Raw genomic sequence first — 17,686 nt, forward strand, 5'->3', positions numbered from 1 at the left:
CTTTCCCTGTTCAATTGGGCAGAGAAATTTAAAAAAGAGAGAGAGATATATATATAAAATGGAAAAGGTATTAGCAACTCTAAATTCAAGGAATTTCTTGCAAAAACGCATGGAATAAACAGAATCTACATTCATTCAATCAAAATATGCTATTTTCCTCTAATTTCAGCTCATCGATGAAACGAAACAATCAAAATAAAATTTTGAAATTCAGAAAATCCTCATCTACTATGCCGAATCCAAAAAAATGAATGCGCAAATTCAAATGTTAATTTCGCTAAATTTCAGAACCACTTTGTTAACTCATGTTAACTCCTAGCTCAATTTAATTAGTAGAAACGAGAATCCGTAACCATTAAATTAAAAAGTTATTATTAGTTTTGAACTGCAAATCCATTCGATCAAAAACATCTTGGCATACAAATTTCAGCTAGCGAAGAGGACGATCGCAACAAAAATACATCTTGAAAAAAAACAAAACCACCTGTGATACAGAATTTTGAAAAAATTAGTAACAAATCTCACGTATTAGTAGCAAAAATTGATAATAAGTAGCGGAATAACTAATTACGAACAGTAGAGCAAGAAACTAAAGGTCGATTTAGTGAGTAATCGGAACGAAGCCAACCCTAGATTTTTGGGAATAATTACAAACAAAATCAAAGAGAAAATAAGTGAAGAATTAGATGCGATGAACAAAAGAAAAAGCACAAAAAATACCTCTCTTCTTCTGGAAAAAGGTGAAGCTTGAAGAAAGGGAATTGAAAAGAGCAATCTGAATTATCAAGTTGAAATTAAGTCCTGGAGTGTTTTGTACCACACAGGTCGAGTCGGTTCATTCTGGACAGGCGGAATTGTCATCGGCCCATAGATTTCGTTAGGCCCAAAATACAGGTTTTTTGGGCTTTTTGGACATGCAGCATGTGGGCTCTTTACGAGAATACACAAAATCTTGACTTGGATTGACATGTGAGTATGATGAGAAAAAAAAAAAAAGACAAATTACCCTTAAGCTTACTCTTAAATAATACTATTTTAATTAAATAATATATTAGTTAAAAGGGTATTAATTAAAAATGATAAAAATTTAAACTCATACACTTTTAAGAATAATTATAGTAAATTTCTCATCCTTTTCTTCTAATTACAAATACTTGCAAAAGTTTAGATTTAGGGAACATTACTCAACTTATGTATGAGTATGGATTTTTTCTTTTTTATTCTTAATTAACACCCTTTTGACTAATATAATTTTTAATTAAAAAAATATTAATAAAAATAAATGATAAAAATCCAAATAGAGGTATTTATCTCCTCTTCTCCATTTAGATTTAACAAAACATGTTGTAGTCAATATGGCAGCTCGCGGTCTGGCAAAATTCAACGTCACACGCTAGCATAAATGATGTTATTTGGTTGGAGGAAATTCCTCCACCTATGGTATCTGTTGTAATTTCGGAATTTCCAAACTAATATCGATATTATTATTCCTAAAAAAAACAAAATGACACTTACGAAGATCCTAGAAAATTAAAATTGTTCAAGCAAACTATTGTTTTTTCAATTTTTTTTAAAAAAAAAGCCTTTCTGCCTGCGCCAAGTGCCAACAGTTCATTAGCGCATTTCTACGTGTAACGAACGTGCTCGAGAGAGATCTTACGACATAATTAATCCAATAGAAAAACCTTGTGACTTTTCTCAGCGTGCTCGAGACTTACGACATAATTAATCCAATAGAAAAACCTTGTGACTTTTCTCAGCACATCAACTTTCAAACACAATTCAACCCCTTGATTTAGTTAATTTGTATTCCCTAATCAAACTAGAGTCACTTTTGTTTCTACAATATTTTGTTCATTAATTACGCCGGATAGTCCTATTTTTCCTCCACAGCGATGTGAACTAATGATCTATTAATTCCTGTTTCAAAAATCGATAATTTTGTCTCTAATTGTATAAAGACATGCACAAATCTATGAATAGGAGATATTATACGAATATCTATAAGATCTAAATTATCAATAGGCTCTAAGCACGTTGAAAATTCGTCCTAGCGTCGCTCCGCTGACTGAAACAAAGGAAAACAAAACGTTAAAAAATAAAAAATAAAAAAAAAACACAGGAGAAATAGAATGGTGGGTTTTCACACGTCTCAATGTAAAAACTAAAAGCTGTTTTAAACTGCTTATACTGAAATACATTGTCATCGCTGACATTCAAATGAATAAACTTTTATTCTGTACAAGTATACCATTGAAGTTGTACCAGCAACGAATTACAATTGGTATGAATCAATTCCAAGTACAAGAAGAATGTGTAACTATGAATATATATATATCACCCCAAACAAATGAACAAGTCACAAGAACTACACACAATTTCAAGGGGAAAAAAATCAATCAGGAAGACTTCCCTCCCGAAATCAAAGATAAACTGAAGACGAAAGAGTTTCACAGATCAGAACCCAAAATGTCTCTGGTCAAAGAAATCCCAACCAGATATGATCTGTGTATTCTTGTTTTCATCAATGGGGCCTTTACCCCAACGAGGTCGTTGAGGCCATCTTTGTCGGAATCTTTACTCGTGCTTACCGTCGATCTTTCAACAACACTTGACTCCTTATTTTCAGTAATGAACTGAAGGCCCTGAATCATTTCCACGATATCATGTCATTAAGAGATCGAGATGTCGTGTTATGAAAAAGAATGAGGCTCCAAATACCTTGAGTGATTTCTCCTCAAATTTTATTGCTGAATGCTTTGCTAGCTTTGCAGAGGCATCCTACCCGCATTAAAAAACGTAAAATAAAAAACACCATAAATAAAATAAAATAAAAAAACACCATAAATAACCCAAAGGCATTATTAGTCTATGGTTGTCCATTTAGAATTGCATGTACACTACAAAGAAACCTTGTAAGGCCCATTTTTTACGCCAATTAAAACTCACCTGAAAGGGTTTAGCATCCAGACCATCTTTAGATCCTTCAGCCACTTGGCAGAGATACCAAAGACCTGAGTTAGTCATATCCTGTATGGTGTTGAAAAACGAATTTGGAAAAGAAATAAATCAATAAAAACACATCATGTAAATAAAAAGTCCAAAATAACTAGACTTGATTGCATGACCAGAACAGAAGAATAACCTGTTTGCTCTCAAGAAGCTCAATTTTTCCTTCCTGTGCAATTTAGTAGAAAAATAATTGCATTAAAAGTTTGAATTTGAGAAAATGAGTATGAGGGAAAAAAAAAAAAGAAGAAAATATTAGTCAATAACTCACCAGGTCCGCCACCATTTGATGGATTGTGTCGACATCAAACCCAATTTGAGAAAGGTTTGACTTCGCCTCACTCACCTGTACACAAACGAGAGGTTGCTAACAAACAAACGTACAATGGAATAGGTAGAGGGACAGTATTGCCTACATCCATGGGGCATATTTACCAAATCGTAAACGAATGTAATATAGAAGGCAATGGGTATGGAACGTGACCTAAAGGAATAAAATGATGATCATTTTTTTCCCTTTCTAGTACTTACTTATCTATTAGATGGTGACCAGTTCCCTCCCTTCCGTGAAACTAAACCTAAGACTATTAATCTTGTCAACGTAATTGCAAAAATCTCCTATTACATAATTAAATAATCATGGGTTCATTATGTAATATGTGAACTTGTCAAAGGGTATATAAGCAAATTTGGCATACATTCCCTTTAACTGGGAATCATAGCCAAGGGACCCCTTAGAATTGACATTTCCTTTCCTCATTCCCTATATGTGTAGGGCCAACCAAAGTAATTCCTGATTTTGTAAGTAGACGCAAGAGAGACACTTCTCTTTTCCTTCTCCCTTTCATGTGAAGTAAGCACACCAAATTAATTTTGAAGAATCAAGTTTGCAAGAGAAAATGACATTTCTAGTGATCTTAAGAAAAAAGGGAGGGCTTTCAATAGGGGGAACATGATTTCATCTTACATTACAATGATTGTTTTCAGTCAAGGGAATAGAAAGAGGTTTTAATAGATCCAATTTTATGGGAAAATCTTTCTTTTTTTTTTTTTTTTTTTTAATAATCAGTAAAGATCATAACTGTTTAAAAGGGATGAACTACTCCATACATCATTTGCAATTAGATGAGTTGTTTCCTTTTGCTCCTCCATCTTCCAATCCAAGTTTTCAAGCCTCTTACTCAGATTCCTTTTGGTAGACTGCACAATCGAGAATCAAGAAAGAAGCATGCTAAGTCCACACATAAAGCTAATTATGAAAGGATTAGCATCAGGAAAGGGAAAACTAACACTACTTACAGCTAAAGCATCATGTACGTGCTCTAATTGTTTTGAAACGGTTGCAATAGCATTTGCCATGTTATGCTTTGTCACAAACATTACGTCGGAAAGTGACCAACCCTGCATGGTAATTGGAATTTGCATGTAAAGTGGCAAGCAAACACATTCAAACAAGTGATTTATGCGTGAAACATTGTACCTTCCACCACATGTAGCAATATCCCATTGCACCAACTGCAGCAGCTGGTAATATGTAAGAAGCATAACTACCTGAATTAAGATGAAATTATCTATATGGTTAAATGTTAAAAAATTAAAATGATAAAACAATATATATATATATATATATATTTGTTGGGACTTAGATACTTCTTTTTTTTTATAAGAAAAATCCTTTATTGATAATTATCAATTGCAGGTACAAGAGCATGAGGTATCCTCAAAATGCCAGGAAAACAAAACAGAAACAAAAAGTCAATCTGATAAAGACTAAAAAATCATTTTCCTATTACATCTTTCCAATTCAAAACAATCAAAGAAAATGGAAAACCCTAGAAAGATTTGTCTGACAAAGCCTATAAAGAAGCTGAGAATTTGGCTTTTCTCAAAAATATCAACAATATCCAACTCTCCTCGAAAATTCTCGCGTTTCTTTCCATCCACAAGGCCCACATAAGAGAAAGTACTATGCTTTTCCATAACACATTTTCCATCTTGTTGAAACCCAAAACCAACAAACTTTCCATCAACAATGAAATGCAATGAGCTGGAGTAACCCAAAAAAAAAAAACAGCTTCAAGTAAAAGTTTTACCAAATCAATCTGAGCCACTGTACAATGAAGCAGTATGTGGTCTATGGTTTCTTCACTACCCCTGCAAAGGTCGCTCCAAGATGGAGTTTAGAGCAATGTGGGGATTTTTCCTTTGAAACACATTAATGGCATTAAGCTTACCGTGCGCAACCAACCAAGCGAAAACTTTAACTCTATGGGGAACACTGGAATTCTAAATGAATCGAAACAGTTCAAATATCAAGTTATCATTTCTGTCAACTAAGGAAGTCAGGAAGGAATGACACAACAACCAATGAGGATCACACAACCACACCCTAAGATAGGAGAGGATCGTCTAAAAGGAAAGGAATTTAGAATTTGTAATATAGAATGCAAATCCTCTACCTCTCTGTCATTGAGTCCTCTCCGAAAACCAAGGTTCCAATTTGGATCATTATTGCTGGACAGTGAACAGATTTGTGAAATAAGAGCATTAGGAAGGTCAGTGATTCTGAACAAACGAGGGAACAAAACTTCTAAAGACACATTTTCCCACCATTTATCTTTCCAAACAATGTTCTAGTCCCATCCCCAACTATCAATTTAACATTTTGGAGGAAGACATTCAGCCCCTGAGAGATGAATTTGGGACTTAAATACTTCTCAATTATCATCTATTTGATAACAAGGAATGTTTATTTCCAATTAGGCATCTGATAGCGAATCTGTAAAAAAATATAGTACCGATTTAAATCAAAACCGTAATGAACAATTTCCTGATCAAGCCTTAAAATCATGAATTACTAAAGAACCTTCTTGCTCCCAATTGGTCAGAGTTGGTTTAGGGTCTTCCATCTTTTAGTTTCAAACATATGAGAATTTTACTTTGATCATTCAAGTGGTCAAAACAAGAACATTATCTTATTAACATCCAGAAAAGCCAAGTGCCATAGAAAGAAAATAAATTTAAAGAGCATCAATAAATAAATACTGACATACTTATTGCACCCCGGTATTTTTCCTAGAAAAACCCATTCACTTTTATTGCAGTGTAAAAAATTTTGGCTTAAAACTGTCATTTCTGAAACCTCTAGACACACAAGGTGGTTCAGGAAGTAATGAAAAATTAGATAAGTGAACAATGATTAATGTGAAACATTTGCAATTAATAGGTTTTGTAAACGAGGAAATGGGGGATGCCACTTTTTATTCATGAAGGAAGAAGAAGAAAAAGAAACTCAGCCCCGTTTGTTTCATTAGTTTAATTCAGTTCAACTCAGTTTGAACGGTAAACACAGTTTGAATTTGTGTTTGGTAAGCACTCAGTCCGAATTATATTTTCCGTTTGAACTGAGTTAAACTGTCAAACTTAGAGTTTAACTCTCCCCTAAAGTTCAACCGTTCAAACCATTTTTAAACAGTGAAAAGGTGCCAACTCTCTCTACTTTTCACACCTACCAAACACAAATTCAAATTTTATTCCCTATTAAGATTAAAGTTTTTACCACACACCCAAACGTCAATTCAAACTACAATTTGAACTATACAGTTTGAATTTTTCTGTTCAAATAAATAAATTTAAATCAACAAAATTCGAACCAGCGAACCCAACGGGGGCTCAAAACAACAGAGTTTATGTTTGAGAAAGAATGTGCAACAGAATTAGTGCACATACCACTCGATGCAGAATTCCCATTGAAGATTGTTACAGGGCCAGATAAGGTTAACTCCCTAATCTCTTGTGCCAATTGCCGAATCTGAAGGAAAGAAAACATAAACATAAAGTGTTTCAATAATGCATTTCTTACGGAGATAAACTATGCGGGTAGCAGTCAAAGTACACTCAATTTCTCGGTAAATCACTTTTCAGAGGAACACAGACTGAACACTGGTTACAATTACTCAAATCCTTTGTGTTCCACTATATGCCGTTTGGTCATCTTATAATTTAAAAGCATTAGGTTGAATAAAGAGACTATATAGGAAAACCTTTTCAATGCTCTAGAGGTTAGACCCAACTAAGTTGCGGCATAATCACTTCATGAAAGAGTGCTGATAACATTCCTGGCTAGCACCTTTAGGAGTTTAAACAGAAATTCCAGCTCCATGTTTTTTTTTTTTTTTTCCTTTCTGATACAACACGGGATCGAACCCGCAACCTTCCCAAACCCCACCCCACCTGAACCTCCCTGTGCCACTAGGCCAAACGGTCTTAGGCATTCCAGCTCCATGTGTTTGCTAATCATTATAATGTCATTATCAATTTTGATGGTGAAGTCATTGAATCATAGTAATGTTTGTAGTAATAACACTAAACCCAGACAAGAGTCCATTTTGCTATACTATACCTGAGCTGCAATGAGCGCACCATCGTACTTGTTAGGCGAGATCTCAGCCTCATTAACGCTTTTAAGTAATTCCTGAAGCTGCACAATCAGATCAGACAATCGCCCGCTCCTCAAAATAACCGAACCCGTCAGACCTAATTTGCAAATGCAAAAATAGCAATAATTATAAAAAGGCAATGCTGCCAATGCCAATGCATGACAAAGAACATGAAGAAAAAAAAAAAAAACAATGTAACATTATTTCTCGTGGATAACTCAACATTCAACTCCCTTAAACTATGGCAAATGACATTTTTTGTTTTTTTTGCCTCATTTGCTTTGTTGGTTATTCCTAACTTTTTATCACATATGTGCTCCTTTGTAAGGAGCTCAAATCAACACCTGCAATTCTCTCAAGCAGCCATACCCACAAGAAGATAACAACAATAATAAAATCACAGAAACCATATAAGCCAAAAGCACAACTTAATTATATTATTTATAACATGAGCAAACATCATTAGCTCAATAAATTTACTTATTTATGTACTTATTTTGAATAAAAGCCATTCTATTAACAAAGTGAAACCCAGTTTTTTGCCATACAGACAGACAAAACTGAAATTGCTGATAATGATATCAATCAAAGCAGATTCAGTTACATATAAATCCTAAGATAACTTACCCTGAAAAAAAAAAAAAAAAACGAGAAAAAAAAATTCCTACGATAAGTTACCCTAATCATTGAATTATCTAAAATCTTAGAGAGAAGTCTTAGAAAGGCAATGATATAGAAGTAAATCTGAATGGGTGATGATAATTGATAACAATAAATACGAAAAGAAAAGTAAAAGATGAACTGAAATGGGAAAAGGGTTTACCTGCTCCAACGAGGATGAGAACCTTGGACGAGGAAACCCCGGCCTGTAACGCCATCTTTTTTCTTCACCTCTTCTCCTCCTCAGCCCACCACCAAAAAGAAACGTTATTCAATTTTTCTTTTTGCTAAGAAGAAAAGCAACAGATCGAAAAAGAAAAAGAAAAAGAAAAAGAAAAAGAAGAATAATAATACAAGTCATACGGTTACTTTTGACATTTCATTAGAGCTAGAGCTTGTGAGATGAGAATGTGAACGTTTTTTTTTTTCTTTTTAAAAAAAAAATTTCAAGAATATTTTCTCTCTCTTTTTTTTTTTCTTTTGAGGGATTTTGTCTGATATATTTTTTATTGATAGTATTAATTTTTTACTATTAAATTTAATTAAAATTATATTAAAATAAAAGGTACTTAAATTTATATTAATTTTTAATACATATGTGACGATTGAAAAGTAAAAAATTACTAATAATATATTTTTTCTAATCCTATTAAAAAAACTCTCTTTATTTGAATTTGAAATGAAAGATTTAAATTAAAGACCTTAACTTTGAATAAGATGTGGAACTAGCTGGACCATGCATATAATTATGTTTAATTTTCAATTTTGGTGCCTTATCTGTGCTTCTTGAACCATTTTGGTCAGGTAACTATAAGACGTTACAAATTGCACTCTAAATAATGCTACCCATCACATTTTTTACCCTTCAGTTGCGAAACCATAACAACTCGATAAATCAACTACGTGACACTCATATCCTTTGTTAATGAAGTAAATTTTAAACAAATCACGTTTAAATAAATTTAGAAATTAACAAAAAAAAGGGTTATGTTCTCTTTATATGAGCCACGTGGCTAACCAAAAGGGTTAAATTGAATTTATCTTAAATTCGTAATGTATATAAAATATCTTTAATTTACCAGTAATGTGGTTTTACACGGTTAATTGGGTTCAATGTTCAACATTTTTTTAGTTATGGTCATTGAAGGGCCAAATTAAACATGTATCATGTAGATGCAATTTGTAGGTATTTGAAGTTCGAGAGTTAAAATGGGACAAAACCATAGCTCGTTGAGTGCAAAAGTGAAATCAATGATTCCGTCCCGTTCATTTCACCGATTCGAGTTTAAAATTTGAGTTTTATTACAGTAAAAAGCTATAAAAAACAGTCACATCTAAAAAACAGTCACAGTAAAAAGCTCACACATAAAATCACATCTCAACTCGAATTAAAAACTCAAATCAACGAACTCAACAGGTGAAAAAAAAAACTTGTTCTATGTCATGGCGTGCGTAGGAAGTATATCCCTAAAAAAGTGACTAGTAAAACGGGTAGAAAAAAAATGAGCCATGTGATTCAAGTATCCTATTTATAAGAAAGTGGCAAATGAGAAGGGTTTCTCATATGTGATTGATCAGCCTTATAAAAAATATAGATTTGGAATATTCAAAAATTTCCCTCCAAGAAATGACTGAAGAAATTTTGTGATATTCTTTCTAGAACAATGGCGTGTGTCACATTTTCATTAGTTGTTTGAAGTCGTGCCTCAAATTTTAACCCTTAACCTTGAACGTATAGTCTTGATTCCATGACGCTCTTGATTGATTTTTTCAATCCCTACGAGGGTTTTGTGTTACACTGAGGATACTTGTTGATGTTTGATATCAAACATCAAAGTTGATTGTTAGAGCGGTAGTCCTAACACCAGTTTGTACCATGTCACTTCTATCGTCAGCCACCTTACTCCGTCGTGACGTATGCCAGACACCCGCTTGAGAGAGGGTTTCTGATGTTGTCTTGTGTTGTCAAGAAAATTTGAGAGGTGTGATAGTGGTAAGGGAATGAAGGCTAATATTTATCATGGGGTGAGACCTAGGGTGTGAAACCTAGGGTGTGAAACCCTAAACTCGATGTGAGAGTCTGTTAGGGTCGTACCTCAGCGGTGCCAGGTCATCCTTTGTCATCGAGTGACAGTCTCCTGACATTTTGTTGTATAGACCAGTATGTCAGGCTAAAGGGTGCGTACATGGGACAATTCGTACGCGCTTGGCACTGTAGCAATGTCCTTTCTCCTGTACTTATTTCTACTTCAATTTCGAGGTCTAATGGATAGAGTGATGTGTCGAGACACGTCAACTATATGGTAAGAGAAAGTCTCAAGTGTTCAGTTATGACTCTTCTCGACACGTAAGTCATACCACTTCCGAAGTAGGGTCACACCTACCTCCAAGCTCGAGGCTTGAGGGAACCTCAAGGGTTGAAAGACGAGACTCGCGCTGAGTCTTAGTGATCGATGCTCGAGTAAGGACCTCAAGGGTCGAGGGTCGATGCTCGAGCCTGAGTTGGGTTGCACCTATCTCGAGCATGTCGACTTTATATCTCCAGTAGAGATGCCTCTGTCAAGTCTCGGTGGTACATCATTCTCAAAATGGGGTGGCACGCGTAATACCACGACTAATCGAAGTGAATCGGCCTAACATTGATATGTTATGATTATGTTGAGATCTAGCCTCGAGAAGGATCATATTCCTAATATAGAGAGAGACGTGCATCATGTGATTCCACCCCTTGAGAAAACACCTGTTAACTTACGTTTATCCATGTATTTTACAAAGGCTAAAAATCATTTGTTCAAGTGAAAGACAACGAGTTAAAGAGTGGCCAAATATTTCAGCCGAACAAAAAAAGAGCAGCCAAATATGGGAGTAACTTATAAAGAAATGATAAATTATATTATTAATCCTGTTTTTGTGATCATTTAATTGTAGAATTTCGTTTAGACAATGAGTATGTCGTGATCATTTGTAGTTGTGAAAAGACAAAATCTATCGCGTTAGGCCTCGTTCATTTCACCGATTTGAGTTTTTAATTCGAGTTGAGATGTGATATTTTCTGAGAGCTTTTTATCAGATAAAAAAATGATAATGTAGTCATTTCCTTCTTTTTTTATAATAATATCTATATTCATTAATATATTTCATAGCAAGCCAATGTGAGTTTGTCTTTATACATATAGAAGTTGCCAAGGGTCATTTATTTATTTTGAGGGAAGTCAAGGGTCATTTATGTGAATCAACTCTTTGTTAGTTCGAAAAATGCACTCTTTACTTAAAGATAAATTATCAAGTATTAACGGCCGTGTTTAGAATTAATCTCATATTTATTTTTTATGTTTTTGAGAAAAAAAATAAAAACGTTTTTAAAATGGCGTTTGGCGCAATAAAGATAAAAAACAGAAATGAAAATAATTTTTTGGTTTATTACAAAATGAGAGAAAAATGAAAAATGTCTTTTAATCGTTTTTTATTTTTTGTTTTCGTTTTCTCCTCTCTCGAGCAGAGAGAGACACTAATGAGTTTTTTTATATTGAAAATAATCTCTTGATAAAACTACCAAATGCATATTTAAAAATGATTTCTGTCTGAAATTAAAAACGTTTTCATTTTTATTTTTATATAAAAATAAAATCATTTTAAAACGAGTTTTAAACGCGCCCAACAATGTTTAGATTATTCCATATATGCAGTTTCTCTAAAAAAAAATAAAAAAACAAAAAAAAAGTGTACATTCTATATTAACTCCAAGTTAGAACAGAAGCCCATTAATGGAAACATATATGAACAAACCTCACTCTCCCTCTTCTGTTTCTTCTCTTAATACTTCCTCTCTCTTTTCTACTACTTCATTTGACGCAGTCTTCTATAAACGTAGGCGTTGCTATTTTATCTGCATTTTAGGCCAATGCTTAAAATTAATCAAACACACACCTGAATCAACTCCAACTTGCCGGGAAAACTGTGAATGGGAATGCGGCGTGAAGAAACGACGATAGTTTCGGAGCTGATAAAGAACACTTGAAGATCTGGTACGAGTTTTTTTTTTTTTTTTTTTTTAAAGCTCAAATCCTTCTCTAAATTAATTCGTTCCAGTACATTAACCTTAAGTTTAAATTGTCAGTTAAGACTATCTTTAAGTATCAAAATATGACTATAATAAGACTTATTAATTTTATTTTTGTTTCAATACATAATACTATAAAAAATGGTAAAATTTACTTTTTTTATAATCATTAATCAACAACTTTATAATTTATATCACCCATTCAACGAAAAAAAAAGAAACAAAAAAATAAAAAGAGCAAAAAAAAAAACAAAAAAAAACAAAAAACAACTTTACACCAAAATTATATTAAAAAAAATTTTAAACTTTATTCATTTCACTAATTCAAATTTAGAATTTAAATTTTATTATAATAAAAAATTCTTAACAATATTAACATCTAATTTTTTTATTATAATAAAATATTTTCACATAAAATTACATCTTAACTCAAATTAAAAATTTAAATTAACAAATTAAACGGGACACCGGGATGGAGAGACCCGGTTCAACCCGGGTTGAACAGGACTGGCTGACTGCCCATATTTTTATCCAGATGCTTTGTACTTTTCTCTACGCTTCCTCTTTGTGCCAACAAACAACACAACTGGTACAAGGGAAAAAAAAAAAGAAAAAAACAATATAACTGGTACTCATCAATCATCATCAAAAGCAAACAAAAGACAGCACTGAAAAACCTTCCCATGGCGTCAAAACGGAAACCCATTATTTTCTTTCTTCTGACGGCACTATTATTGACAGTCCCAGGTCAATCCACAGCCCAATCCTTCACATCCGTAGTCATCTCCCAAAAGGGTCTCCATTTCGTCAAGGACTTGTTGGTGACCAAGGCCATTTCTTCCATAATCCCCCTCGAACTTCCCCAGATTCAGAAATCCGTCAAAATCCCATTTTTGGGAAGTGTTCGTATGGTGCTTTCGAACATCACAATACAAGGAATCGATGTGGGTTCGTCGTTTGTGAAGCCTGGTGATACGGGGATAGTGATTGTAGCTTCGGAGACGACCTGTAATTTGAGCATGAATTGGCACTATTCTTATAATACTTGGCTTTTTCCTGTCTCGGTTTCAGATAAAGGAAGTGCCTCTATTTCGGTATGACTTAGAATCCTCTATGATTGCGAAGTTGGTTTTTTTTATTTTTTATTTTTTATGGGTTAATAAGATTTTGAAGGTTAGCTTTTTATATTTGATGCCTTTTTGTGCTTAGGTAAAGAGAATTTAGTGAGTGCTGCTTCTGGGTTATATTGAAAGCATGGAAGTTGGGCTAACATTAGATTTGTTGTGATAGTCATTGAAGTATGGCTATTGTCTTTGCTTATTTTCCCCCCAATAATATGAGATTGTGAACTTTATCCCTTTTGACTTTCTCAAAAAAAAAAAAAGAGACCCTCTTAACTTGGCAGAATCCTATTTGGTAGGGTTCCCTGTTGACGGTTTTTTAATCATAAGATCTTGGTCAGATTTGGTTAAATTGTCATACTTTATTTAATTTGGTGTAATTTTGATTTTAACTGATATTACAGAATTATCGTTCCCTCTTAACTTATTCTTGTGAACATTGAAAAGTTGTAGGTCAAAGCTTCCAATCTTCTATATTATTAAACAATATAATATAGCATCAAAACCTTGTCACTATCCTGTTTTCTGTTTCATACTTTGTTGTGCAAGTATTTGATGAGTGCTGCTTCTTGGCAAGGTTGAAGGCATGGAAGTTGGCCTTACATTAGGTTTGGAGGTCCAAGAAGGGACGCTGAAATTGTCACTTCTGGACTGTGGTTGTTTGGTCAAAAGAATTTTCATAAAATTGGATGGAGGAGCATCTTGGCTTTATCAAGGGTATGCAAGTTATTTATCAAAAAAATAAAAAAATAAAAATAATGTTCGGGTCATAATCAGGTTATATTATGCAATTCATACTTTAGAGGATTACAATGAGGTTTGCATAACCTTTTTACACTTGCTAACGATAATGTGAAATTGGCGTTGTTGTTGTTTGTTTGTTTGTTTTTTTTTTTAAATAAAAAAAACTGGCTTTAGGGCTCTGTAATCATTGTCCTTACTCTGTTTAGTCTGAGCAACAGATCAGAAAATTCGCATCTTTATTCTTTGCGCGCTTTACTTCAAAGAAGCATATTGCAATCTGATTTTCCTTTCTGTTCAATGCTTTATGTCTGAAAATCTTTTAGGATGATTGATGCCTTTGAAGAAGAAATAGTGTCTGCTGTGGAGAATGCTATTGTGAACAAGCTCAAAGAAGGGATTTTAAAGCTTGATTTATATCTGCAATCTCTTCCAAAGGAAATTCCAGTGGATGACAATGCTTCTCTGAATGTCACTTTTGCAAACGAGCCTTTACTGTGTAATTCCTCCATTGGATTTGAAATCAATGGTTTATTTACTCCGAGAAAAAGGGTTCAAGTCCCTAAATACGGTGAGACGGATTCGGAATCTTTGGTTTCCTGCTTGGATTCATCGAAAATGCTTGAAATTTCATTGCACGAGGCTGTCTTTAATTCAGCATCAGCCTTATACTATAACGTAAGTTCTAAAATCCTTGTTTCGACGCCAAATTTTTTTTAACTATTTCTTCTCTATGATATCGTTCTTTGTTTGTGTTTATAGCTTATTGATGTTAAATGAAAGTTCTCATCTGTGGGCAGGCAGACTTTATGCAATGGGTTGTGGACAAAATACCAGATCAATCCCTTTTAAACACTGCTGGATGGAGATTTTTTATTCCCCAATTATACAGGAAATACCCGAATGATGATATGAACTTAAATATTTCTTTATCTTCAGCTCCAGCCATAGTGATCTCAGAGCACGGTTTTGATGCTACTGTCTTTGCAGACCTGATAATTGATGTTTTGGAAGCAGGTCAAACAATACCAGTTGCATGCATATCATTGGTACGCTTATCCGAATGTTCCAATCATTGGTTATATTTGCTTATTTCCTCCACATAAATTAGATTCTCTATATCATTATGCCCTTTACTTTTTTGTTGGAAACCATTTTTCTATCACCAATGTCAACTTGATACGATGACGAATCATCTTTCTTCTCTGACCTTTTTTTCTTTACTTATATTCCTCCACTCTACTCGGTACTTTCCATACTCTGTAGTCCAATTTGAAAGTAATTTCAATTGATCAATGATGGTATTATATTTTTCATTCACACAGGTTATTCGCGGCACTGGTTTAGCAAAAATCTCAGGGAATAACCTTACTGGGATTGCAGAATTGAATGACTTCACAATGTCATTGAAATGGAGTAATATCGGTAAATTACGCTTACACCTAATTCAGGTACTCCTCGTCTTACAATATTCATTTCAATCAAAATTTATCCGTTTCTGTTTCAGTGATTAAAATGTTCCTATGCTGCATGCACAGCCTTTTATTTGGATTCTTCTTCAAACTGTTTTCTTGCCGTATGCGAATGCAATCCTCGGAACAGGATTCCCTTTACCGATCATTCACGGTTTCGCTCTACAAAATGCTGAACTAATCTGTTCAAACTCAAGAATTACAGTCTGTGGTGATGTACAGTATACATAATGGAGCAATCTTAGCCGGCTTTTGACTCCCCTCTGTATGTATACACACGATATATTGCCACTTCGGAATGCCTATGGGATTGAAGTAGCAAAAGGTCATCTTTCCCTTTTTGTACAGTGTTATTTTTGTATTTAGGGAACAGTACATAATTCATTCCTCTAGTTTCTAGTTCTGTAAAAATGGGAAAAATACAAGGGCGAATTATGTAACTTTCCCTTGTATGTATTATTAACCCACTGGCTTGGCTTGTGCAAACTGTGAATGTATTCTTTGAAAGCTGGAATAAGGCCAGTCAAAATGTGATTGATTCTTCTCAAGTATATCTATACAGTTTATAAATTAGAACGTCAACTAATAATGTGCAGATAAGAAAGCTGTAAGAAAACCCGGCAATTGCTTTTAAGTTGCAATATTATATGTGCTCCAGTTTTAAATTCAGGCTTAAAAAGTGAGTTTGGATGATCTCTAAATATATATATATATATGTAAGAAAAATCAAAACATTGTGAATTTATATAGTAGTGCAGTTAACTTTTATTTTATTTGAGATTTTAAGTTTGAATTATATATATATATATTTTTTTATAGATAAGTTTGTAATACGAGTACATTAAAATCGAAAGTTAGTGTATAATTGATTTTCTTTTTAAGAAAAAAAAAAATTCTAAACATTGTAACTTAAAAAAATCAGGTATGCCAAACAAGGTAAAGAATTGTAAGAAGTTTTTGGATCGGGGGTCAGAACCAAAAGAGCTCGAATCCCTGGGCCTGCTGTAGCTCCGTCCCCACTTCCTTTTGGATGCCCTTTTCTTTCCCTTTGTCTCTTGTTTACCTCATTACGTTGTTGCTCGTGACTTCTGGTTGTTGAGGGTGGTCGCGTGCGTTTAGAATTTATTTCAAAATAATTTTATTTTTTATATGAAAATAAAAATAAAAATATTTTTAATCTCAGATATAAATTATTTTTAAAAATATATTTAGTAGTTTTATTAAGAGATTGTTTTCAGTTTAAAAAAACTCAATAATATCTCTCTCTCTTTCTCTCTGCTCGAGAGAGGAAAAAACGAAAATAAAAAATGAAAAACGACTAAAAGTCATTTTTTATTTCTCTCTTATTTTATACTAAACCAAAATATCATTTTCATTTTTATTTTTTATCTTTATTACGCCAAACGTCGTTTTAGAAACGTTTCATTTTTTTCTCAAAAAATGTGAAAAATAAAAACGGGATCAATTCTAAACACGGCCTATATTTTTCTGTTGAGATAATATCATTTTGATATATCGTGTTGTAGCGAAATATACTTTTAGTATTTTATTTTTTTGATAATATTAAAATAGTAACTCAACTTCTTAAAAATATTTTTTTAGTACTCTGAAGCTAATTTTTTAAAACAGGTAACGTCCAAATTATCTTTCTTATTAATTAAATAAAATTAATATATTTTTTTAAAAAATATGAAAATATTTTAAAACATTACAATATTTAAAGAAAAATAACAAAATAAATAGTCTATGATTTTTTTTCTAGCTTTATTAGTTTTTGTTAATTAAGGACCAGTTTGGTAGTGCTGTAGATTTTAGAAAAATTGCTATTAGTTGTGCTGAAAAAAATAGCCGTTGCAAAAAGTAACTAAATATTTGGTAAACTGTAATTATATAAGTATTGATTCTAGGGGTATTATGAAAGTTTCATTAATTGTACTTCAAGGTGATTGTTGCACAATTTAAAAGTTAAAGTTGTTTTTGGGCTGCTTTTGATTTTGATTGTAAATTCTTCAAAAATTCTTTAAGAATCACTTTTGATGGTTGTTATCAAACACAAATTTCAACTTTGGATGACTAGAGAATTAATTTTGAGCTCCAAGAATCACTACCAAACATACCCTAAATAGAAAGATATTAAGGTCATTTTATGTCTTAAAAATCAGCGTTAGTGTATCAAGATGTTTC

General features: G+C 33.1%; 3 protein-coding genes across 3 annotated transcripts in view; 1 reads left to right on the top strand and 2 right to left on the bottom strand.

Annotated features, from left to right (window-relative positions):
* The window catches only part of LOC21387550 (eukaryotic translation initiation factor 1A), a 1,646-nt gene extending 852 nt beyond the window's left edge, over window positions 1-794 (bottom strand). The window contains exon 1 of the mRNA XM_010101174.2: window positions 722-794. The gene's annotated coding sequence lies outside the window, so the exon portion shown is untranslated. The remainder of the gene's footprint in view (window positions 1-721) is intronic.
* Window positions 795-2,141: 1,347 nt separating this feature from the next.
* LOC21387551 lies at window positions 2,142-8,377 on the bottom strand. The gene is made up of 11 exons (XM_024167595.1): window positions 8,272-8,377; window positions 7,412-7,545; window positions 6,739-6,820; window positions 4,490-4,560; window positions 4,309-4,410; window positions 4,120-4,209; window positions 3,281-3,355; window positions 3,146-3,178; window positions 2,950-3,030; window positions 2,722-2,781; window positions 2,142-2,645 (listed from the first exon to the last, which is right to left on the bottom strand). The coding sequence occupies exons 1-11, from the start codon at window positions 8,324-8,326 to the stop codon at window positions 2,451-2,453; spliced, it is 978 nt and encodes a 325-aa protein (XP_024023363.1). The 5' UTR covers window positions 8,327-8,377; the 3' UTR covers window positions 2,142-2,450.
* Window positions 8,378-12,742: 4,365 nt separating this feature from the next.
* LOC21387553 (putative BPI/LBP family protein At1g04970) lies at window positions 12,743-16,115 on the top strand. Its single transcript, XM_010101177.2, has 6 exons — window positions 12,743-13,262; window positions 13,867-14,006; window positions 14,357-14,708; window positions 14,831-15,079; window positions 15,356-15,481; window positions 15,569-16,115. Exons 1-6 carry the CDS (start codon window positions 12,852-12,854, stop codon window positions 15,731-15,733), a joined length of 1,443 nt encoding a protein of 480 aa, XP_010099479.1. The 5' UTR covers window positions 12,743-12,851; the 3' UTR covers window positions 15,734-16,115.
* Window positions 16,116-17,686: the final 1,571 nt, after the last annotated feature.

This window comes from Morus notabilis, unplaced genomic scaffold, assembly GCF_000414095.1.
Source record: "Morus notabilis unplaced genomic scaffold, ASM41409v2 Scaffold1756, whole genome shotgun sequence".
In the NCBI taxonomy this organism is placed as follows: Eukaryota; Viridiplantae; Streptophyta; class Magnoliopsida; order Rosales; family Moraceae; genus Morus; species Morus notabilis.